Genomic DNA, 24546 nt, shown 5'->3' with positions numbered 1-24546 from the left:
TCTCTCTGCTTTGTCTCTGTATCATCTCTTTCCTCGCTCTCTCTGCTGTCTTCTCTGTATATCTCTTTCTCTCTGTCTCTCTCTCGTCTCATGATCTCTTTCTCTGTCTCTCTCTGTCTCTGTATATCTCTTTCTCGTCTCTCTCTGGTCTCTCTGTATATTCTCTTCTCTCTGTCTCTCCTCTGTCCTCTTATACTCCTCTTCTCGCTCTCTCTGTGTCTCTCTGTCTCTCGCTCTCCTCTCTCTCTCTCTCTTATGCAAAACAAAACCATTGGCAGTCCTTCCTCATTCCTTTCTGTGAATTTCTAAAAACCCAGGACAATTTAATTTATTGATACGTTTCGTGCGTCTCCCCTCTGAGCCGGAGATGCATTTTGTTTGATAGTTGAATTTAGAGCATGTAATTTCTCAGCCATCAAGTTGATATAAATGCAGAATAGTGACACATGTGGAGAACATTACTCAACTTGTCTTCGTTTTCTCAGAACTGACAGTTTGAATGATGAAAATGTGTTTTTCACATGTTGTTGACGTGGTTGAGTGTCGACTGTTAGGGGAGCAAAAATTGAATGTGTGTGTTGTTGACTTGTTTATTCTGTTGTGTGCCGCCCACTCAGCCCTTGTGCGGAGTGTCTCRACTGTAAAAAGAGGCTATGTTCGAGGGCTCGGTGGAGCTCACAGGGAAATGAACCCTCTCCTTTTACCACATAGTGATTAGCACCAACCCTCTCCCAACCTCCCCTGTAGGCGAGTGCACGCTCAAGAAGCCGTTTCCCCTCTCCTGCTTTCGCCTAGTTACTGACAACATTCTCTATTACAGTAATACTTAACCCCCTATCCCTCCACTAGGGGCTAAAATGAATCAAGTCAAGTCATACAACAGAGTAGAGGTCTTCACTGGTCCAAAAAGTTGGATCCGTTCCGAAATGGATCCGTGGCTTTCCTACCTGCATAAATATGTATATTTTTTTTAAACGAGACACATTCCAAATGGATCCGAGGACAGTGAGACCCGTTTCGAAAAGTCCAGTGGAAAACAGACCCAAATCCGAGAGTAGAAATAGAGAGAGAAAGAAACCTCCAACTGGACTTTGCCAGCGCCACCAATAAACAAGCAACAGGATTGTGTCTAGGCACAGATCTGGGGAAGGGTACCAAAACATTTCGGCAGCATTGAAGGTTCCCAAGAACACAGAGGCCTCCATCATTCTTAAATGGAAGAAGTTTGGAACCACCAATACTTTTCCTAGAGCTGGCCGCACAGCCAAACTGAGCAATCGGGGGGGAAGGGCCATGGTCAGGGAGGTGACCAAGAACCAGATGGTCACTCTGACAGAGCTCCAGTATTCCTCTGTGGAGATCGGAGAACCTTCCAGAAGGACAACCATCTCTGTAACACTCCACCAATCAGGCCTTTACGGTAGAGTGGCCAGACGTAAGCCACTCCACAGTAAAAGGCACATGACAGCCCGCTTGGAGTTAGCCAAAAGGCACCTAAAGGACTCTCAGACAATGAGAACCAAGATTCTCTGGTCTGATGAAACCAAGATTGAACTCTTTGGCCTGAATGCCAAGCATCACGTCTGGAGGAAACCTGGCACCATCTCTARGGTGAAGCATGGTGGTGGCACCATCATGCTGTGGGGATGATTTTCAGTGGCAGGGACTGGGAGACTAGTTAGGAATGAGGGAAAGATGAACAAAGCAAAGTACAGAGAGATCTTTGTTGAAAACCTGCTCCAGAGCGCTCAGGACCTCAGACTGGGGCAAAGGTTCACCTTTCAACAGGACAACTACACTAAGCACACAGCCAAGACAATGCAGGAGTGGCATCGGGACAAGTCTCTGAATGTCCTTGAGTGGCGCAGCCAGAGCTGAACTTGAACCTGATCGAAATACAACTCCCCAAATACAGGTGGGCCAAGCTTGTAGCGTCATACCCAAGAAGACTTGAGGCTGTAATCGCTGCTGAAGGTGCTTCAACAAAGTACTGAGTACAGGGTCTGAATACTTATGTAAATGTAATATTTCAGTTTTATTTCCTAATAAATCTGCAAAAATGTCTAAAAAACAGTTTTTGCTTTGTCATTATGGGGCATTGTMTGTAGATTGATGAGGGGAAAAAATATTTTATCAAATTGTAAAATTAGGCTGTAACGTAACAAGATGTGGAAAAAGTCTGAATTCTCAGGGGAGCTTAGGGTGCACCCCCTGATAAATCCCCCAAATATATGTACATTTCACTAGACCTTTATTACTCCAGTATGAGTGCAGAAAAATACCCTTCAGCAGAGCAGAGAAAAATACTCCTCAGCCAGTTTGCACTGCCTTCATAGGCCTGCAGTAGCTAAGCCTAATAATAGCCATACCACACCAAACCTTCATTAAAGTTGCTTAACTTTTAGGGTAATATCAAAATCAAGTCAAGTCATTGTTATAGGGAAAATAACAACAGGTTATTATATTGCAGCGTTAAATTAAGTTTTGCATCTTGCCCTCTTTGGTTTTTCCTTTTCATGGTTTGAGTGCGAGTAGCATAGTAGGCCTTCCGGTAATTGTATTATATTGCGGCAACACAACATTCCAGCTGGAACTTCATTTGGCCAATAAAAATGGCTCAATGAAACCTTAATAAAAGTTTTGAACAGGCTAGGCCTATATTGCAGCTATTACCAACAAAGGTGATTGTCTACTGTAGGCCTACCCAACCAATGACAGCAATAGGCTAATGCTATTTATATTACAACAGGCCTACTTTTAACCTTAAACTAAGTGGAGCACAAAATGTAAAAGACAGACCTTAATTTAGTCAATGAAATGTCTCAACAAAATGAAACAAAACACTTTTTGCATAGGATATTTAAATAACTGGTTTATATTATTACATAGGCCTACAATAATAATAATTATAATAATAATTTACAATAATAATAGTAARTACTAAACAATTAATAATGAATACGAAAATAAATAAATAAAAGGTAGAAAATTGCATCAAACCTGAATAGCGAGTTGCACATAGTCCATTTGGCCGCGGCAATGTTTTTCTCCTCTTTGTTCACTACAATATAAACATTTGTCCCCAAAGGCATTACCCTTGTCAGCTACTTTTCACTGTACTCTTTCACCTCTAACTTTCGTTTTACTTCAATGAAAAACTACTCAATGATCGCAATCAACAGTAGCCTAGGCCAGGGCTCCTTTTACTCTCTCTCTTCTCTCTCTCCTCAGCAGCAGGTGCATGTGAGGTGAGCAGCCAGAACCAGTTTCAGCTGGACATAAGCTATACGCTTTATTGAATTGTAATTGGTTGACAGATAACAAACTTGCGCAGTTCTCATCACACAAAGACTAAATTAACAGAGGACAGGTTCAATTGGGTTCAGTCGGTAAATACATTTTAATTGCACATATCCGAGACCCGTGGCAATTATATCAGACCCGACTCAGATCCAAGACAAAAGTCTGAATTTAGGACCCGGGTCAGATCTCGGAATTTTGGGTCTGTTGAAACTGTCAAGACCTCTACAACAGACTACACTTAATTCTTTACCCCCTCTCTCTATTCCAGGATCCCGACCCAGGTTGGAGGATGCCCCCCCGCGAATCGTGGAGCACCCCTCTGACCTGATCGTGTCCAAGGGCGAGCCGGCCACCCTCAACTGCAAGGCAGAGGGGCGTCCCAGCCCCATGGTGGAGTGGTACAAAGACGGCGAACGAGTGGAGACGGACAGGGAAGATCCACGCTCCCACCGTATGCTGCTGCCCAGCGGCTCCCTGTTCTTCCTGCGTATCGTCCACGGTCGACGGAGCAAACCCGACGAGGGGGTCTATGTGTGCGTGGCACGCAACTACCTAGGCGAGGCCGTCAGTCGCAACGCATCACTGGAAGTGGCAAGTAAGTGCCTTGGCCATTTTGGCTCTTGGGGATAGAGAGGTGTGTTTGAGCCAAGTTGTCAGAAATTGATCAAGTATAGCACTGCATAGCATTGACAGAGAGGAGAGGCAATCCTTAGCTCAAGCAAAATGTAACAACTGGCACTGGAAAGGGAAAGTGAAGATAGAACAGCCAACTGTGGCTGTTTCCAGGTAGCAGATGTTAGCCCCTGAAATCATCACACACAAGCACAAGCACACACAACACACACACACACCACACACACCACACACACACACACACACACACACACACACACACAACACACACACCACACACACACACACACAACCCACACACACACACACACACACACACACACACACACACACACACACACACACACCTAAGAAAACCCTGTGAGAATGGCAGCTTTTCACAACAGTGGCACTGCTGCAAATCTCTCTTGCTCAAAATAAAACGTGGATGGCCAATTTGATTTTCACTATTAGATTAGCCGATGTGCTATTGCATTAGATTTCATTATGTAATCCTTTTGATACACAACGGGTAATTTGCATATTTCAGTATTTTTTGTTGCTGTTTTATGAATATTTCCCTATATGATTGAGTGATAGTTTCTTGGTGTTTTATTGGTTGCGCGGTTTTCAGTGCTTTAGAACAAAGCCCTGGTAGCTACAAGTTACCACATTCCTTTTTCAAGAGCTGCCATTTGCTCCTCTTTCTTTCTGTTATAGATGATGTAAGTAGCATATCCGACAAACTGTTGTATACAGCAGGGCTCTTCAACCCTTTCTGGGAGACTACTGTCCAGGAAATTTCACTCCAACCCTAATCTAGCAATCTGATTCTAATAATTAGCTGTGTTAATAAACTGAATCAGGTTAGTTACAACTGGGTTAGAGCGAAAACTTACAGAAGGCTAGCACTCCAGGAACAGGGTTGGACAGCCCCAGTAAACAGTATGACAGCAATATACACATATTTGTTAGAGTTCAATTATTATAAGGCTGTCTTGTCCCATGACAGACTATACCCTCTGTCCCTCAAAAACAAACTGCGTTTTTACTGAAGAGCAGTGAACGTCAAATGCTTCAACCCTCCTTTTATGGACTTAGCCCTGGCAATATCCGCTCACCCTAAAACTCCCAACCATTCAGAGACCCCAACCACGAGACAGCCCTGGGGCCAATGCTCCGGAAGTAAGATGTGCACACACACACACACACACACACACACACACACACACACACACACACACACACACACACACACACACACACACACACACACACACCACACACACACACACACACACACACACACACACACACACACACACACACACACCACACCACTCCTCCAGAAAATGTATTTTGAGGTTTTAAGGGATTAGGATAGGGAGGAAGGGGGTATTTGCAGATAAGGGTGTCTGAGTTGCCCTCCTCCCTCTTCAAAGGCCAAGCTGCTACAGGGCACGCTCTCTCAGGCAGCTCCAGGCTGGCTGCCCTCTGTTATTAATCCGATGGTTAGGCCAATATGGGCATGGTGCTCCATAACTGCTTCACGCTCCACACTGAGCAATTTCAACCTCAGGCAGCTCCAGGCTGGCTTCCTCTGTTATTAATCCGATGGGTTAGGCCAATATGGCCATGGTGTCCATAACTGCTTACACGCTCCACACTGAGCAATTTCCAACCTCACGTCCAGCTAAGAGCAGAAATACAGGCCCGGGCCTGTAGAGTTCAGCAGAGATTAGACATATTTTCTTGCCAGTTGTACCAGTCAGTGGTTCCAAAGCAATTTGTCACCATTGATGCATTTTCTCTGTGTGTCTAACTCCTCTTCAAGAGATCGTGAGAAATCTCTCTTTTTTTTTTTACTCGTAATTGGACGAGTGCAATAGCCTGTTTTCTTTCACTTTGATCGTGAAAGCATCCTGTCGATAAAGCTTTCGGTTACAACTGGCTTTGCCAGTCTGAAAGTCAACTACCTGAGGAAGTTCTCCAAGTATCTGGTCTCCAGTGATCAGCTATGTCAAATGCCTTTGTGTGCCAATTGTGTTTCCACTAAAGTGCCCACTGTACTGGCTGAAGATATGGTCTTCTCTCTCTTGAAGCCCTTCAGAGTAGATCTCTCTGAGCTAGTCTGTTTCTGAGTTGCTATGTCTCTTAATTAGTCCTGAGTTGGATAGTCTAGGAGTTGATCTCTCTGAATTGGTCTGTTTTGAGTTTAGACTGTTTGAGCCCTCCTGTGTGTCAGCTTAACTAATGGAATCAAAGTGCCTGCTGCCAGGCTCGTGGGGCTGAGAGAAGGCAGAGGACAGGACTATGACCAGGGGGACAACACAAAAGGAGGGGTCAGAATGCCAAGGTGAGGCCAGGACCTCTGGCTGGTCCCTCTGGTCCCCTTCCGTCTGTGTCATTGAGCTGGGCCCACCGCCAAACCTGTCCTCCTCGAGGATCATGAATTAATAAGACCAGACTGGGCTAATGAGACTGAGGTCTGCTGGTGGCCTGTGGCCAATGGTGTGTGTGTGTGGTGTCTGGAGAGGATGGGGGTCAAGAGGACATGACAACAGGTGTGTGAAAACGTCCCCCCCCCCCCCCCCCCCCCCCCCCGCCCCCCCCCCCCCACCACACACCACACACTACCCCTGCCCCCATGCTAATGAATGCTGGGGCATCTGCAGGGCCATTGTGTGTCCTGGGTTACAGCAGAAGCATCCAGGTTTACAATAAAACAATAAAATCCCACTCCGACCGTTGTGACTAATCAAGCTCCATTATCTCTCATTGATACAGATCACTATCTACGCGGGCTATTCCACCACACTGTTAAATACACCAGACCCTCCTACTGACCTCAACCGTCTGTCAGATTATGTTAGTTCCCAAACTGTTATGCAAGTGTAGGAGTATTAGGCAAGATATATTTCCTAGATGTGCGAGGTCGATCTTTACTCGTTGAATCAGAGTCCTGTAACCGGGTTATACTGTGATTACAGAATTCCTTCGATTTGTTCGGTTATCTCAGAAGCATGTTGTTTGGAAATGAGTTGCAGTTGCGAAAATAGATCAACTCCCATTCTTGTCCCCAAGGCAACTCCTGTGGGGTCAGGCTCGGTGAATATGGTGCTGTTTATAGTTCTACTTACGGCTGCTTTATTATTCCATTTATTTTGTTGTGTTGTCCTCTTCCCCAGGAGCCTGCTGCCTGCRAGCCGAGAGGCCGTTTCAAAGTCAAGTTTCCGCTTAATTGACTCTGGGAACTTTTTATTGACAGACGCATTACACTTTGGGCGTTCAATGTGGCCTTTGCCTAATGATAGGACAAAACCGTATGCTGTTGTATTAAAAGCACATTTCAAGGGGATTTAGCTGCGTTTGACCCTCCGCAAATAACCGAGCAAACAGACGTTTAAACTCTCTATTGATTTCTACAATATGTTTTTTTAATGAATTCTCTGAGCTGAAATTCACCTTAAGATGACCACCGCTCCAGAGTTGGAAAGGTCAGAGAAGAGCTTAAGTCATTCGACTGGATCTAAATGGATTTGTCACAGATCCATCTGGTTTGGAGTTTGTTGACGTGGGGGAAATGGGTGTAGTTGAACTCCCCACCCCCCCTTCTGTGCCATGCTAGAGGGAGTTGTTTGAGAGTCTTCATGTGCAAGGCACATTAATGGGCACAGGGTAAACACCGCTCAGCACATTTGATGAGAACTGGGCACTGCGGTGGGCAGAGGGTCAGTAGAAAGTACACCTTTGCCATCTGTTCCTGGGCCAAGTGTTCATTGGAAGCCATCACGCTGCCCAGAAGGTGCCCATACGTCATGACTGGACTGAGACAGCAGGATGCTCATCCACTGACGCAGTGGTCTTGACCGTCTCCGAGATGAGACTGGAGTGTCAGAGATGACTAGCCTGCCCATCTGTCTCAGCTGCAACCAACAACAACTAGATGATGCACAAAGTCAGGAGAGCTTGCTGACACCTAGCATAACTTATACAGGGAACTAAGAAAGTTGGCATCACCCAGGGGAATTGAATAGCATACAGATGTAGAATCTTAATTTGATCCAGTTTGCTAAAGCAGGAAAATAATCCTGTAGTGGTTGATCCATTTTTCAAAAGGAAATATCAAGTCTGAAATTTCAYAGTGGAAATTACAAACTTCAGAAGCTTTTTTAAATACACTACTAGTTTTTAATTTCCTGCATTACAGGAACGTTCTCCTGCAGAGAGTGATCAAATGAAGATCCCACATTTGTAGGAACACACACAAACAGCCTCCTATTTAATCTGCCTCCTATCCTATCTCTATCCAATACACAAATGTGATGACATGTACCTCAAATTAGGGCTCGCAAGTGGCGCAGTGGTCTAAGGCACTGCATCTCAGTGCAAGAGGCATCATTACAGTCTCTGGTTTGAATCCAGGCTGTATCACATCCGGCTGTGATTGGGAGTCCCATAGGGCGGGCGCACAATTGGCCCAGCATCGTCCGGGTTTGGCCGGGGTAGGCCACCATTGTAAATAATAAAACATTTCAGTAGTGTACAAAGGTGTCAATGACCCAACAGTGTAATTGGTTGGCATATTCTTCTCGATGCTAGAACAGTGCGGTGTCTGGCATTGTCACTGGCCTGGCTGTGTTTGCGTAAGCGTCTATTCCAAATCCCCCGATGTGGCAGTTGGTCTGTTTGGGAGAAATAAACTGCTATTAACAACAATGGAGCGAATAAGCACACATACAATTATTGAAAACCGACCTGTTTCTTACCACCAACGTGGGCACCCAATATACAGATGTCGTATCTTAATTTCATCATCCTGTTGTTGCAGGAATCTTCCCTAGTGTAGTCGAGGTTTAAAAAGGCTTCTAAAGTTTATAATTTACACTTTAAAATACTTTATTTGCTCCAATGAAAATGGATCAATCCCTACAAAAACATTATATTAATTATAATCCACATAATAATTCACATTTCCTGTGCTGCAGGATTCTTTTTCTGCTATAGCAAACTGGCTCGAATTAAGATCCTATATCTGTAGCTTGCATTCTTGCTCACTGCCCAGTCCCAGTCCAGATTCTGCATTTCTGTCATGTTTCTCTGCTGTTGTGTGTGCGTGAGTCAGTCTACAGACTATGTTCAGAACTCGTTTTCTTAACCCTGCGTTGGCTCCTGAGGGAAGGCGGATATGGAGGTGTTTGGGATTTGGCAAGCTGTCCCTCATTGAATGGTGGGCACCAAGAAAGCTTCCGAGCCCACACACATTCTTTGAGTAAATCTGCATGACGCAGTTGATCTTTTTGCGCGCTTTCCAACTTGAGATAACCAATTTAATTGAATAGATTTTACAGTAAAGGCACAACAATATCAAGTTTCTCTTCTTGATACGGTACTACAAAAATACTAGATCAACCATTTTGGCTTTGGGAAACATGATGGGATGTCACATTTTCTGAACAGATTTAAGAGTGACTTAATAAATAAATAAAATAATTTAGTTCAATGAAGCTTTTTATGATTTGTTTATGTGCATTTTATGGCAATGTTATTGTCATACAGCTTTTTGCAAATGGCTGAGACCTTTATATGTTTGGCATCTCATCAACTCCTTGTTCAACGACAGTGCCTCTGGGCTGCATTCTCACACTAAACATCACACCGACTAAACCATTGTCCCCCTACACTTCTTTTTACGCCATTTCCTCGGGCGGTGATGTATTTTTGTCGTTATTTAATTTTTTTAAGCCATGAAACACTCTTAAATATATTACTTGGGATTCCTCCTCTCTTAAGCACCTTTTGAAACGCCATTTTAAATGACTTATCAGACTTTGATTAGTATTCAGAGATCTTCATTATCGTACTGAGATACAGTACCCTAAAGAGAGGGGGTGGGGGAGGTGGAACCAGAATGACCCATTCTAATCTTCCATTCTCATTTCATTGTGATAGTGTGGGGACAGAACAGTTTCTCCAGATGGCTGGCGTACAGTAGACAGAATAGAGAGGGTCAGTGGGGGGAATTTGGGAGAATGGAGGCAATTGCCCCTCTAGACAATGGGGTTCCTTGTGGCCCTATGCTCCTACATAGGCCAACGCAGACCATTACTAGATTAAAGTATCCTCTTCCAGGCAGACAATGTCTCTATTAGCTGGCCACACAGATTAGACCACCTCAGTAAGGATTATTGTTGGGTGTATCTGCATTCAAAAGGATACGCTTGGGGGGCAAAAGGGCAGGTCCCCGCCCTCCTCCCTCCGCGCTCTCACCATGCCCCTCTCTTTGTTTTTGCCTTCAATTGTTTTGGGTCAGTCCTTCTATCCAGTGGTGAAGGGTGTATACTCTGCTCACTCACACACACACACACAACACACACACCACACACACACACCACACACACACACACACACACACACACACCCACACACACACACCACACACACACACACACACACACGCGCACACACACTGCTGACTCTTACATACACACACACACACACACTTCACAGACATGACAGAGGCACTGAATAACAAGTGGACATAGTGTGTTGTAATAACAGGCCTCCTGCTGTGAAGCTCCTTCTTCCTCTAACCTCTGCCAGTCTGAAGTGCTTGTTTTTGGTAAATAACGTTATCCAAGGAGCCTTTCATCCAAGTTTTTTGACGCAACATACTTCTGTCTGTCTGTTTGAAGTGTCCTTCAAAGCTAAAATGACTGCATTTTGGAAGAACGTATACTTTTCAAAGTCACTTAGCGTGAGACTAATGTATTCAACTGTAGAGGAGGCTGGGATGCACCTCTCAAGTTTAGCAGAAGTTAAGTCACTATTATGCGACAGTTTGATTTTTGAATCGGCTGCTGATCATTTAGACAACTGCCCCATTGTGTTGCACTGTACGCCATTTACATTACAGTTATTGAATGAAAGAATAATGAATCATTGTTATTAATTTACAGTCTTGAATGAGTCATTTTCACAGCTTTCTATTTCCTTACAACCGGTCAAACTGATGTCGTTTAGACATTTTGAAAAGGTTCCAGTTTTTTTGGGGGTTGAGTTATTGCATTTTCTCCCCGGTCCCTAAACGTCTTTGCTCCGTGAAAGAAGCAGAGATGACAGAGACATCTTTACCGATGTCAACTAGATTGAAGCATTCATTCTATCGATTTATGACATTATTCTGGTGAGCAAGGGTTTATTTCGTCTTCTAGGACAACATATAATAACAGAAGAGAAGCTGCATGGTCCCCAGATCCTCAAAAAGTTCTACAGCTGCACCATCAAGTGCATCCTGACCGGTTGCATCACCGTCTGGTATGGCAACTGCTTGGGTATCTGACCGTAAGGCGCTACAGAGGGTAGTGCGTACGGCCCAGTACATCACTGGGGCCAAGCTTCCTGCCATCCAGGACCTATATAATAGGCGGTGTCAGAGGAAAGCCCATAAAATTGTCAGAAACTCCAGTCACCCAAGTCATAGACTGCTTTCTCTACTACCGCACGGCAAGCGGTACCGGAGCGCCAAGTCTAGGACAAAAAGACTCCTTAAAAGCTTCTACACCCAAGCCATAAGATTACTGAACAATTAACCATGTTGTGTTTGTTTCATATTTATTAATTCTGTGTTCCCGGTCCAAAATGACCACCCAATTATAGCTGATTATAAATCCATAATAATACTTATATTATCACCTAATGTTGTGTTAGATCTTTATATGAACTTAAGTTCTTGTGAACATTACAAGTTTGTCACTTCCATTTGCTATTTATGGCCTGTAGGCCTTATTGACCTGAGCTCATACAACTCGTTTTTGAGTGAAAAATGCATAATGTATGTTTTTTTTTTACTATAACAAATACTCAGATGAAACATATTGTTCTATTTAACACAGACTACTTTGTGTCAAAGTTTAACAAGGACATTTGTTTTGAAACCATTTCAAATTGTTTAATAGTGATACAAAATAACATCTGTTGTGTTCCCAGTCAAAACTGACCYGTAGGATTTTATTAGTAAAGAAAGGACATAAGCCCAGAACTACACATGAAAACTTTATCATATTACAAAATTAATGTCTGAGCACATTAAAGAACAACAGTAACAATAACAGTATTTCTATCAATGACAAAAACATTTAAATGTTCACAATCTGTCAATCAATGGTGGTTACATTTTGTGTGTTCTCATGCACGTTGGACAATACGTGGTGGTTGTTGCATGTGCCTGGACTTGGTTTATAGTTGAGTGGCAGGCGCTCCACCCACTTGTGCCAAACCTCTCTGATAGCTGCCAGCTTGTCATGTTGACGGCGGCCTGGTCTTGTATCACGGTTGTTGAAGCGAATCACCTGTGACAACACGTGAAATATCTGGAGTGACATAGTGGTACGAAAAATTGCCCGACCAGACTCTGCATCCCATAAACTGGTGGTAGATTAGTTTCTGTACACACCAGCCAAAATCAAGAGACCCACGTCTGCTTGGACGTCTGTCCGGTCTACCTCCTTCCAGTAGTCTTTGTAAACGCGTCTCCCCTCCAAGTTGGTCATGTTGATCACTATAGTTGCGATTGACTCTGTCAGGAATAGTTGTATGTCATCAACCCGGGATATGGCGTATCTCATTTGACCCTGGGGTCATCCTGATAATATTTTCAGCCGACAGCCAACCTCTCAGGTGGGGATGAAGACCAGGACAAATTCCCATTCTTTGACTGGAATGTAACAACAACCTCAGCAGGGCCCTCTTCCTCATCACTGGATTGTCTCGGTTGTCTTTTGGTCTGGATCATATTCTGTGTTGTCTTCAACTTCTGACACTTCCTCCTCTAATGCATCTTCACTGTCAGTTTCCTGGCCTCTGTCCTCCTCACCAGTGTCATGATCAAAGATATGATCAAGAGCCTCACATACAGTATATCGTTTGGTCATTGTGCTGCCACAGAATGAATTGTGAGCAAGGCCTCAAAAAAGCTTTATATACCATAGCTGCGATAAAAGCTATTATTATTGAAACAATGTTGTGGTTGTTTGTGAGAATGCCAACAGGTGTGGTTCCCGTGGAGGAAAGATTTGATTGGGAAAAGGTTCCCGTGGGGGTTGCCATGGAAGCCAAGAAGGGGAGTGAGGTGTTCTTCCTCAATCTACACACAATAACCCAAAATGGCGAAGCAAAGACAGGTTTTTAGAAATGMTTGCAAATGTATTAAAATACAAAACAGAAAATACCTTATTTACTTAAGTATTCAGACCCTTTGCTATGAGACTCGAAATTGAGCTCATGTACATCCTGTTTCCATTGATCATCCTTGAGATGTTTCTACAACTTGGAGTCCACCTGTGGTAAATTCAATTGATTGGACAGGATTTGGAAAGGCACACACGTGTCTATATAAGGTCCCACAGTTGACAGTGCATGTCAGAGCAAAAACCACGCCATGAGGTTGAAGGAATTGTCCGTAGAGCTCCGACACAGTATTGTGTCGAGGCACAGATCTGGAGGAGGACACCAAAATGTCTGCAGCATTGAAGGTCCCCAAGAACACAGTGGCCTCCATCATTCTTAAATGGAAGAAGTTTGGAACCACCAAGACTCTTCCTAGAGCTGGCCGCTTGGCCAAACTGAGCAATCGGGGGAAAGGGCCTTGGTCAGGGAGGTGACCAAGATCCCGATGGTCACTCTGAAGGAGCTCCAGAGTTCCTCTGTAGAGATGGGAGAATCTTCCAGAAGGACAACCATCTCTGCAGCACTCCACCAATCAGGCTTTGTGGTAGTGGCCAGACAGAAGCCACTCCTCTGTAAAAGGCACATGAGTTTGCCAAAAGGCACCTAAAGACTCTCAGACCATGAGAAACAAGATTCTCTGGTCTGATGAAACCAAGATTGAACTATTTGACCTGAATGCCAAGCGTAACGTCTGGAGGAATCATGGCACCATCCCTACGGTGAAGCATGGTGGTTGCAGCATCATGCTGTCTGGATGTTTTTCAGCTACAGGGACTGGGAGACTAGTCAGGATCGATGGAAATATGAACGGAGCAAAGTACAGAGAGATCCTTGATGCAAACCTGCTCCAGAGCGCTCAGAACCTTAGACAGGGGCAAAGGTTCAACTTCCAACAGGAGAACAATCCTAAGCATGCAGCCAAGACAACTCAGGAGTGGCTTCGACTAAGTCCTTGTCCTTGAGTTGCCCAGTCAGAGCCCGAACTTAAACACGATCGAACATCTCTGGAAAGACCTGAAAATAGCTGTGCAGCAACACTCCCCATCTTACCTGACAGGATCTTGAGAGCTTGAGAGGATCTGCATAGAAAAATGGGAGAAACTCCCCAAATACAGGTGTCCCAAGCTTGTATCGTCATACCCAAGAAGACTCAAGGCTCTAATCGCTGCCAAGGCTGCTTCAACAAAGTAGTGAGTAAAGGGTCTGAATACTTAAGTAAATGTGATATTTCAGCTTTAAAAATAAATAATTCTAAAACCTGTTTTTGCTTTGTCATTATGAGATATTGTGTGTAGATTGATTAGAGYAAAAAACAATTTCATGCATTTTAGAATAAGGCTGTAACGTAACAAAATTTGGAAAGAGTCAAGGGGTCTGAATACTTTCCGAATGCACTGTATAGTCGGGCGGTTGCGGATGGGTTATTAGCAATTGCTGGCGGGTGAACAAACAGCTGCACCCTTTATTGCTTACCACTTTTTCCATGTGTTATTTTCCTTTAGACTCCATGAAATGATTACCTCTTCCTAAATATTTGGTCAAATTATTCATTTTGTGTATGGTTTCCTAGAAACAAGCGTGGCACAACTTACCCACCCGCCCCTAGTTATTTAGGTAACAGCTAGCCCTTTGTTGGTGCTGTTCACGAGACATAGCATGCATCCCAAGTGGCACCCTATTTCCTTATAGTGCAGTACTTCTGACCAAGGCCCATTTGGAACGTTGCTTCGAAACTGGCTTCAGTAAGAATGCCCCAGTGTGACGGCAGAGAGGTTGGAGAGGGCTTCTTGCCTGGCAGCAGACATGTTGCCCTATCGTACTCTCTTGAATTATGGCGCTCAGTCCTGGGGGACTGTAGCCCAAATATATATCTACACACACATATACACACACACATAGCAGCCTCCCCCCACCCACAAACATGGAAGGTGTATTGGGGATTAACCTCTTACCCCTGGTCGGGTGAGCACAGCCAGAGCAGGAACACCAATATAGGAGATGGGAATGGACCATGAAGCGAGGCACTATGTGAACACCCCAAAGAGGTGTGTGTGTCCACAGGCTGTTTTCCAAGGCTGAAACAGACCAGTGCTGCTTTCGGGGGAAGAGGGCTAGGGGGAAGGGGAGAGAGGGTGAAGAAAGATAGAAAGGGAGAGGGGGTGTGTGATAGCGTGATGGGAGAAGAAGGGGCTGGGTGTCAGAACAAGTTGTATTTTAATACAGCCCATCTTGACTTGAAATATGTCTCTTTCAATCAAACTAGCCTAGTAGGCCTGAGGCATGGGGCTGACTGTTGGGGGGAGGAGATGCATGCAGGAGATGGTGGAGGCCAAGCCAACCCCCATAAACTACCCTCTCCTCCCTCCCTCTAACTCACTGTTACCAAGGAGCTTATTGGTCCTCCGCACACACAAACTGTAAACTGTAGGCTACACATATACACACACCCAGGGTAATCAGTAATGTAACTTCTGGATTACCTAAACTCAGTAAGGTAGTCTGATTACTTTCCGTTACTTTTGGATTACTTCACCCGTAAAACACACAAGAAATAAAATATTATTATCAATTTAACAACATTTATTGATGTTTGAGCCACTAATCAGAGCCACATTAGAACACATCACAAAACATTGTGACAAAAATGTATTTAAGCCCTGTATACCTGCCTCTAACATGCGTCCTTCATCCTGATCTTGTCCATTTACACCTATAAGATCTGATCACAGTCAGACCGCAATGCGTCTTTTAATCAGGTACACCTGTCTAAAAATGTGGGCACAAACACAATGTTCAGGACAAAGGATACATGTTAAAACCAGGTATAAGTAAGGCCTTAAGTAACACAGCAACATGGATGTTGCGAAACACTTATCCCACCGGACACCAGTACAAAAAAGTATGAAAATGTATGCACTCACTACTTACTGTAAGTCGCTCTGGATAAGTGCGCCTGCTAAATGACTAAAATGAGAAATAGAAATATGAAGATTTTTTTTTTACAACGTGCACAGTGTAATCACACATCTAAGCCAACAGGTAGTTTTTTAAGTTTAATCAAAAAAAGTGCAGCTAGTTGCAATAAACCCACATATCAGACATGGCATTGCAGTAGGCCTATTCTGAAGCTAGCCTACTCAGATGATTGAAGGCAGAAATTGCTGTTTTATCGCAGCAAGAGGACATTCTCTAGATGAGCATCAGACATCCTGTTTCYCTGACAGGTAAACAGGTTTCCACCATAGCTGAAAAGGCGCTCAACTGGGGCACTGGAGGGCAGTGTAGTGTTGTACTTCAGAAACAAGTTCCGGACTACGGGGAACGATTTCAAGGATTCCAAAGACTTGTCTTTGTCTTCGAGGTACTTCCTCACCTCGTCCTCTGCAGTGCTACTGGCCGTTGTTGTTGTCTGACTCATCAGACTCATTCTGAGCTCCCTCATCAACCTGCGTGTTCCCCATAGAAGCTGCTTCTTGAACTAATGTGCTCCGCATCTCCTCTCTCTTTCCAGGGTTGAGCCAACACAGTCAAAACTTTGGCACGGTAGCAGTTGCCATTTTTGCCTCATGGGTGCTTAGCATAGGTCCAAACCGGCGGTCTGTAGCCTCAATGACCGCAGTGATGAGAATGTCGCAGGAGGCGTTTTCTCTGAGAGTTTAGACTTCAAGCTTAGGATTGTTGGGATAAGTAAGCCAAGAAAACAGTTCTTCTCTCCCTGAAGAAGATCAATAGAGAATTTGAGTGGCTCCTTGAGAAAAGCAATCTCACAAGGATGTCGTTTTCTGCTCACACCCAGTTCTTCACCGATTTGCCCCAGCTGGTCATCTGTGAGGGCTATGAGTTTGGAGATGGCACGGTACTCTGAGCTCCATCTTGTCACACATGGCACAGTTACTTTCATGCTTGCAATGTCCTCTATTGCCTCTGAAGCTAATGTGGAATTGTGTGCTTTGTTCCAAATGCTGGAACATTTTGACATTGCACTTCTGTACAATTTTTGTGATGGACCTTGGGATGCAGCTTTGTCCACCTCATTGGTGGCGATGAGGTTGAGGGTGTGTGCCACACAATGTTGATGTAAAGGGAGAYAAAAGGTATTGCTCAACCTCCTCTTCAAGAATCGCACCCACAACTGTCACGTTCTGACCTTAGTTCCTTTTTTATGTCTTTATTTTAGTTCGGTCAGGGCGTGAGTTGGGGTGGGCATTCTATGTTGTTTTTCTATGTTTTGTTCTGTATGTTATATTTCTATGTGTTTGGCCTAGTATGGTTCTCAATCAGACGCAGGTGTCAGTCGTTGTCTCTGATTGGGAGCCATATTTAGGTGGCCTGTTTTTCATTGTGTGTTGTGGGTGATTGTTTTCTGTCTTAGTATTAGTTTCCAGACGGAACTGTTTCGGTTGTTCTTTTTTGTTTACTTTGTATTGTAGTGTTCAGTTCAGTTTAATAAAATGACGAACACTTACCACGCTGCACATTGGTCCGATCCTTGCTACTCCTCATCCGACGAACAGGAGATCCGTTACAACATCATCAAACCTCAAAGTCTCCATCATCCGTCTCATCTTGCTCCTCTTCATTTCCATTGAACTCCCGGAATGTCTTTACAAAGTTGCTTCCATTGTCTGTCAAGTGGCCTTCACTTTGTGCTGAATTTCAAAGACTGCATTTTAACTTGGCAGCAATCCCATTGTAGGTATGACGTCCTCTCAGTCTCGCACAAGCCAAAGCAGCTGACTTCCTCTCCAAGGTGTCCTCCTCGATCCAGTGGCATGTCATGCCGAAGAAGCTTCTGTTGTMGGCAGACCAGATGTCTGCTGTGGTGCAGACTGACTTTACAGTCTGGAGTTTGGTGGATAGAGCTTCTTTCATGAACTCAAATTCCCTTTCAATTCGTTGCATTAAATTATTTCTACACATGACCCTTCTCCCACCACTGATTACTTCTACTAGCTTGCAGAATGAAGGCACCTCTACTAGTYAAAATGGTTGCACATCCTCTATGATGAAGCCAAATACCAGGTGATTAACCCGGCTTTGTGAGGTGTGTGGTCCTCCTGGTTGTAGTTTTGCTTGTTTCAATGGTGTACAAAATGTCCCTTTTTGGCCATCTGTAGATGGCTGTGCATCTCTGCACTCCTCCTTTCCTGCCCAGGGTCGTCCATTGATTGTTATGCATCCTCTGAAAAAGCATAATGTAACTACTTAACTATGACACTACAGTATAAGTAAAATAACAGTGGAGTGAGCACCTTGTTATTGTTCCCATTAAGGATTGTAGCTTTTCAAAACTTTTGTCCACCCTTTTGAAACACATGTTTCACTTTCTATAGTCTGCCCCTGTCTGATAAACACAGGGCTGAGGTTGGAACAGGGCTGAGGTTCTTAACTTCTTAAAGCATTGTTGGTTAAGGGCTTGTAAGTAAGCATTTCACTGTAAGGTCTACACCTGTTGTATTCGGCGCATGTGACAAATACAATTTGATTTGATTTGACATGTAACCACTCACACATAAAAGTAAAAATAAATGCTTTTTCTTTTTTTTCACCTTTATTTAACCGGGTAGGCTAGTCGATAACAAGTTCTCATTTGCAACTGCGACGTGGCCAAGATAAAGAATAGCAATTCGACACATACAACAACACAGAGTTACACATGGAATAAACAAAAGATACAGTCAATAATACAGTAGAAAAATAAGTCTATATACAATGTGAGCAAATGAGGTGAGATAAGGGAGGTAAAGGCAAAAAAAGGCCATGGTGGCGAGGTAAATACAATATAGCAAGTAAAACACTGGAATGGTAGATTTGCAGTGGAAGAATGTGCAAATTAGAAATAGAAATAATGGGGTGCAAATGAGCAAAATAAATAAATAAATACAGTAGGGGAAGAGGTAGTTGTTTGGGCTAAATTATAGATAGGCTATGTACAGGTGCAGTAATCTGTGAGCTGCTCTGACAGCTGGTGCTTAAAGCTAGTGAGGGAGATAAGTGTTTCCAGCTTCAGAGATTTTTGCAATTCGTTCCAGTCATTGGCAGCAGCGAACTGGAAGGAAAGACGACCAAAGGAGGAATTGGCTTTGGGGGGGACCAGTGAGATATACCTGCTGGAGCGCGTGCTACGAGTGGGTGCTGGAGAAAGCTGTGGATGCAAGGATGTCTATGGTGGTTTATATTGTTTGTCTAGAAATACTCAAATATAAAATGAAACAGTGGACTAATACAGTATTATACTTTGAGTTATGATTGAATAATACAGGCATTTATTGGCGCGCCATACCTTTTTCTTTTGTGACCGTGTATGTTGCTCAGGCGGGAAGATCAAAGTAGCACTTTTTCAGTTGACTGACGCTAATATGAAAGGTAATTAAGAAAACAGGGAATTGTTTCATGGACATTTATTTTCAGCGAACATCCCTTCTAAATTTGAAAGTAATCCTAGAAGTAATCATCTACTTTTTCAAAAGTATCGGTAATCTGATTACAATATTTTTGCTGGTAACGTAACGGATTACAGTTACAGTTTTTTTTGTAATCCGTTACTCCCCAACCCTGCACACACCTTTACATGTACACACACATACACAGGCAATGTTTCTCTCTCTCCCTCTCTCTGTGTCTCTCTCTGTGTCTCTCTCTACATTTACATTATAGCCATTTTAGTCATTTATCCAGAGCGACTTACAGTTCCTTCATCTTAAGGTAGCTAGGTCAGCCAACCACATATCACGGTTATAATAAGCAACAACAAGACAAGTGTGAGTGTTAGTGCAAGAAAGGAAAGGTTGTCTCTTTCTCGCTCTCTCTCTCTCCACCCCCATAACGCCTTACTCCCCCTGATAATGAGGGCCTGCAGGTCACAGTCACCCTCCACATTGACCCGAGCAGTCGACACACACTCATTTATAACTCCAATTTGTCGCCCTGACAGGTCCGGGTGTGAAAGGCTGCTGGGAGGCCGAGGCATGGGCGTTTATTAGCACTTAGAAAGCCCTAAAATGTTGCACCTTGACAGCTCACCTCGTCCATCTCTCCCTCCCCAGCCTCTGCCGGCCTCCACCGACTATTTTTGTGGCAGTCTGAGCCACCGTGTTTTATGTCATGTAAGGTTGAGTTAGAGACATTATTTTTTTGTGGTTATGGGACGTGTTTTCATGAGATGCCCCGGCCAAAGCTGATGAGTTTTGAGAAGCTGTAAAGAACTGTATGCTTTCTGTCATGCATCCATTCTACATTTACATTTGAGTTATTTATCCAGAGCAATTTACAGTTAGTGCATTCATCTTGGCATAGTCAGTACACTTTTCCTCAACAAAGTAGTTATCAGCAAAGTCAGAGCTAGGGGGGAGGGGGGAGTCAAGTGTTGGTTCAGGAATGTTTTTGTGTGTGTGTTTTTTTTTTTACGGTACTCTTTGAAAAGGTAGGATTTTAGGTGCTTTCGGAAGATGGGTAGGGACTCTGCTGTCCTAGCTGTCACCACCTGGGTGTCATAAGGGGGGAAGGAGAAAAGTAGTGGTTGGAAAATGGGTAGTGGCTGGACAATAGAAAGCTACATGACGGGAAACCTGATTTGTAAACAGTATTACCTCGTATAGCTACCCAAATGGAAACACGTATTTATCAAACACGCAAACGCTGTTAGTTTATCTATGAATTAAGCACGTTTCACGCATTGTCTGATCATCTTCTGTCCAGTAAAATAAAAAACAGGTATCATATGCACGGCGGTGTGTCAGAACTCCCCTCAACCTGGTGCGTCCTGTGCGTTTTCTCTGTCATAAAGGAAATCATTTTTCATGCCCCGTCACCGCCGCGGTGGGGCCAGCTGCCTTTCATCCATCAGCCGCCAAAAGGTCGGTGTTTGGGGGTCTGTGAGGGTAAGGGGAGGAATCCCCAGCTGTTGTGTGTTAACTGGACTCAGCTGACGGGCCTAACCAGGGGAGACAGCGTCTAAATGAGTGGCACGACAAGGAAAAACACGCACCACAAACAAAAGAGGGGGATAAAATGAGGAGAAATGAGGGAAGGAGAGAAGTAAATGCACCACCAGGGTCCTGTGGCTGGGGGGATGGACCATCCTGGACTGATCCCCCCCCAGCTTCCCCTCCTCCCCCTTCTCATTTCCCTATCGTCCCCAAGGCAATATCTGTCTGGGTCCGTCAGTGGTTGCCTCACCATAGCAGCCCCAGCCTTCCTGCCTCCATCACCAGTCTCATTATCCAGAGTGGGTCCTTCTTTTATCCCTGTCGGGAGTTTGGAGATATGAAATGTCCAGGGGAGAGCGTCGAGGGAGGTGTGTGTGTTGTGTGTGGTGTGTGTGTGTGTGTGTGTGTGTGTGTGTGTGTGTGTGTGTGTGTGTGTGTGTGTGTGTGTGTGTGTGTGTTGTGTGTGTGTGTGTGTGTGTGTGGTGTGTGTGTGAGGGGTCTCTGGGTGGGACAGATGTCCAAGCCACACGTGCCTTTAAGCTCCAAACAAGCCCCCCCTCCTGCACACACACGCACACCTCCCCTCAAAGCACCCGTCCAGCTCATGCCACCAATCCCCCCCAACACAACACACTCACACACATGCCCACACAACCTCCATGACAGCTGTGGTCCTAGCAGTAGACAGGGATATCTGTCTATTGTCCCAAACCTAATAGCCCCTCCATTATGAGGGGTAACTAGAGATTGTCTGTCCGGAGGTACACACACACCACATGCGCACACACACACACACAAGTCTGACAGACACTTCTGCAATTTTACAAGCAGGAGCAGCATATGGCTATCAGGTTTCATACCAAATGCCATTTGATTATTTAGTTTCCAAAAATGTCATTTATTTCTGCACAATGCATGACATTTCAGTGTATAGCCTACCAAATGTTTACCTGGTTTTACCTAAGACCCATGTTGACATAGACTATCTGCCATGTTGAGTAGATTTTGTAGAACCAATAAGGCAATTTTACAAGAACCAAATCTTTTTTTTATTTTACTAGGAAGTCAGTTAAGAACAAATTCTTATTTACAATGACGGCCTAGGAAACAGATGGGTTAACTGCCTTGTTCAGGGGCAGAACGACCAGATTTTTTACCTTGTCAGCTCAGGAATTCGATCTAGCAACCTTTCAGTAATGCCCAACACTTAACCACTAGGCTACCTTGCCCCCAAAACATCCCCAATTGCTTACTGTTTTCAGCTCATTACCCTCAACTGTGCAAATCAGCTTTGATTTTGAGAGAGAGAGAGAAGAGAGGGAGAGGAGAGAGAGGAGAGAGAAGAACAGAGAGAGAGAGAGAGAGAGAGAGAGAGAGAGGAGAGAGAGAGAGGAGAAGAGAGAGAGAGAGAGAGAGGAGTGAGAGAGAGAGAGAGAGAGAGAGAGAGAGAGAGAGAGAGAGAGAGAGAGAGAGAGAGAGAGAGTAGAGAGAGAGAGAGAAGAGAGAGAAGAGAGAGAGAGAGAGGAGAGAGGAGAGACGGAGGAGAGAGAGAGAGAGAGAGAGAGAGAGAGAGAGAGAAGAGAGAGAGAGAGAAGAGAGAGAGAGGGAGAGAGAAGAGGAAGAGAGGAGAGATGAGAGAGAGAGAGAGAGAGGAGGAGAGAGTAGAGAAAAGAGAGAGAGAGAGACCAGAGCAGAGAGAGAGAGACAACGAGAGAGGAGAGAGAGAGGAGAGAGAAAAGAGAGAGAGAAGAGAGAGAGAAGCACAAGAGAGAGAGGAGAGAGAGAGAGAGACGACACAGAGGAGAGAAGAGAGACACAAGAGAGAGAGAGAGACCATACAGTTAGAGAGGAGAGAGAGAGAGACACGAGAAGAGGACAGAGAGAACAAAGAGAACAGACGACAGAGAAGACACAGAGAGACACGAGAGACAAAGAGAGACACAGAGACAGAGAAGAGACATACAGAGAGACACAGAGAGACACAAGAGAGACACAGAGAGACACAGAGAGACAACAGAGACAGACACAGAGACAGAGAGAACATGAGACAGAGAAACAGAGACAGAGAGAGAGAGAGAGAGAGAGACGATACAGAGAGAGAGAGAGAGACACAGAAGAGAAACAAGAAGAGAACAAAGAGAGAAGAAGAAGGAGACGACAAACAGAGAGAGAGAGAGAAGAGAAGAGACACAAGAGAGAAGAGCAAGAGAAAGAGTAAGAAGAACACAGAGAGACAACCAGAGAGACACATGAAGACACAGAAAGAGAACACAGCAAGACACAGAGAGACAAGAGAGTACAGAGAGACACAGTAGATAGAGAGACAACACAGAGAGAGACAAATGTGAGAGAAAGAGGAAGGAGAGAGGACGAGAAGAGACAGAGAGAAGGAAACCGACGAGAGAAGAGACACAGAGACAGAGACAAGAGACAGAGTGAGAGACCAGAGAACAGAACAGAGACAGAGAAGAGACAGAGAGAGAGAGAGGAGAAGGGACACACAGGGAGACACAGAAAGAGAGACAATAGGACGCAGAGAGCTGACAGCGAGAGACACAGAGAGAAGAGAGAAGAGACACATCAAGATCATGAAATGAGAGACACACAAAGAGACCGAGAGATCATACAGGAGACACGGAGACGACAGAGAGACACATTGAGACACAAAATAGAGAGACACAAGAAGGGAGAGAGAGACAAACAGAGAGAGAGACGAGAGAGAGAGGGAGCAGAGAGAGAAGAGAGAGAGAAGAGAGGATAGGAAAGAGGAAGCGAAGAAGACACAGAGACATACAAGAGAGAGACGAACAGAGGAGAATATACCAAACACACACGAGAGAGCAGTCAGAGACGAGAGACATTACATGTAAGAGAAACAGAGACAAAGGAAGAACGAGACAAAAAAAAAAAGAGAACAGAGAGACCACAGAGACAAGAGACAGAAGAGAGAGAGAGAAGAGACACATAGAAAGAGAGAGAGAGACCAGCAGAGAGACATCCGGAACAAACAGAGAGAGAGAGAGGAACAAAGAACAGAGAGAGAGAGAGAACGAGACAGAGAGTAGAGAACAGAGAACAGGAGATACGAGACAACAGAGTAGAAGAGAGACCAGACGAAACCAGAGACCCCAGAAAGCGAGAGCAGTGATAACAGAGAGAGAGAGGAGAAACACACGCTACAGTAGAGAGAGAGAGAAGGAGACACAGAAGAGTAGAGAGAGACAGGGACAAACAATGAGCATGATATTTGAGAGAGGAGAGGCCCAAACAAGAGAGACAGAGAGAGACAATGCAACACGGAAGAGAGAGAGAGAGAACCAAGAATAAAGGAGAGAAGAGAGACGAAGAACGAGAGAGAGAGAGAGCACAGAGAGAGAGAGAGGAGACACACACAGAGAGAGAGAGGAGAGACAAACTATCAAAGTAAACTGAGAGAGAGGAGGAGAGACCAATAACCACAGAGAGAGAGGAAGGC

General features: G+C 44.5%; 1 protein-coding gene across 7 annotated transcripts in view; it reads left to right on the top strand.

The window, feature by feature from the left end:
* LOC111982075 (roundabout homolog 3-like) overlaps window positions 1-24546 on the top strand; it is a 324508-nt gene that overhangs the window by 201783 nt on the left and 98179 nt on the right. For all 7 annotated transcript variants that reach the window (XM_070449356.1, XM_024013621.2, XM_024013617.2 and 4 more), the window contains exon 2: window positions 3572-3898. In XM_070449356.1, the coding sequence (XP_070305457.1) occupies window positions 3572-3898 (327 nt within the window). The remainder of the gene's footprint in view (window positions 1-3571; window positions 3899-24546) is intronic.

Source organism: Salvelinus sp. IW2-2015, linkage group LG20, assembly GCF_002910315.2.
Source record: "Salvelinus sp. IW2-2015 linkage group LG20, ASM291031v2, whole genome shotgun sequence".
In the NCBI taxonomy this organism is placed as follows: domain Eukaryota; kingdom Metazoa; phylum Chordata; class Actinopteri; order Salmoniformes; family Salmonidae; genus Salvelinus; species Salvelinus sp. IW2-2015.
The sequence above is the reverse complement of the archived record's forward strand: the minus strand, read 5'-3'. Positions and strand labels throughout refer to the sequence as shown.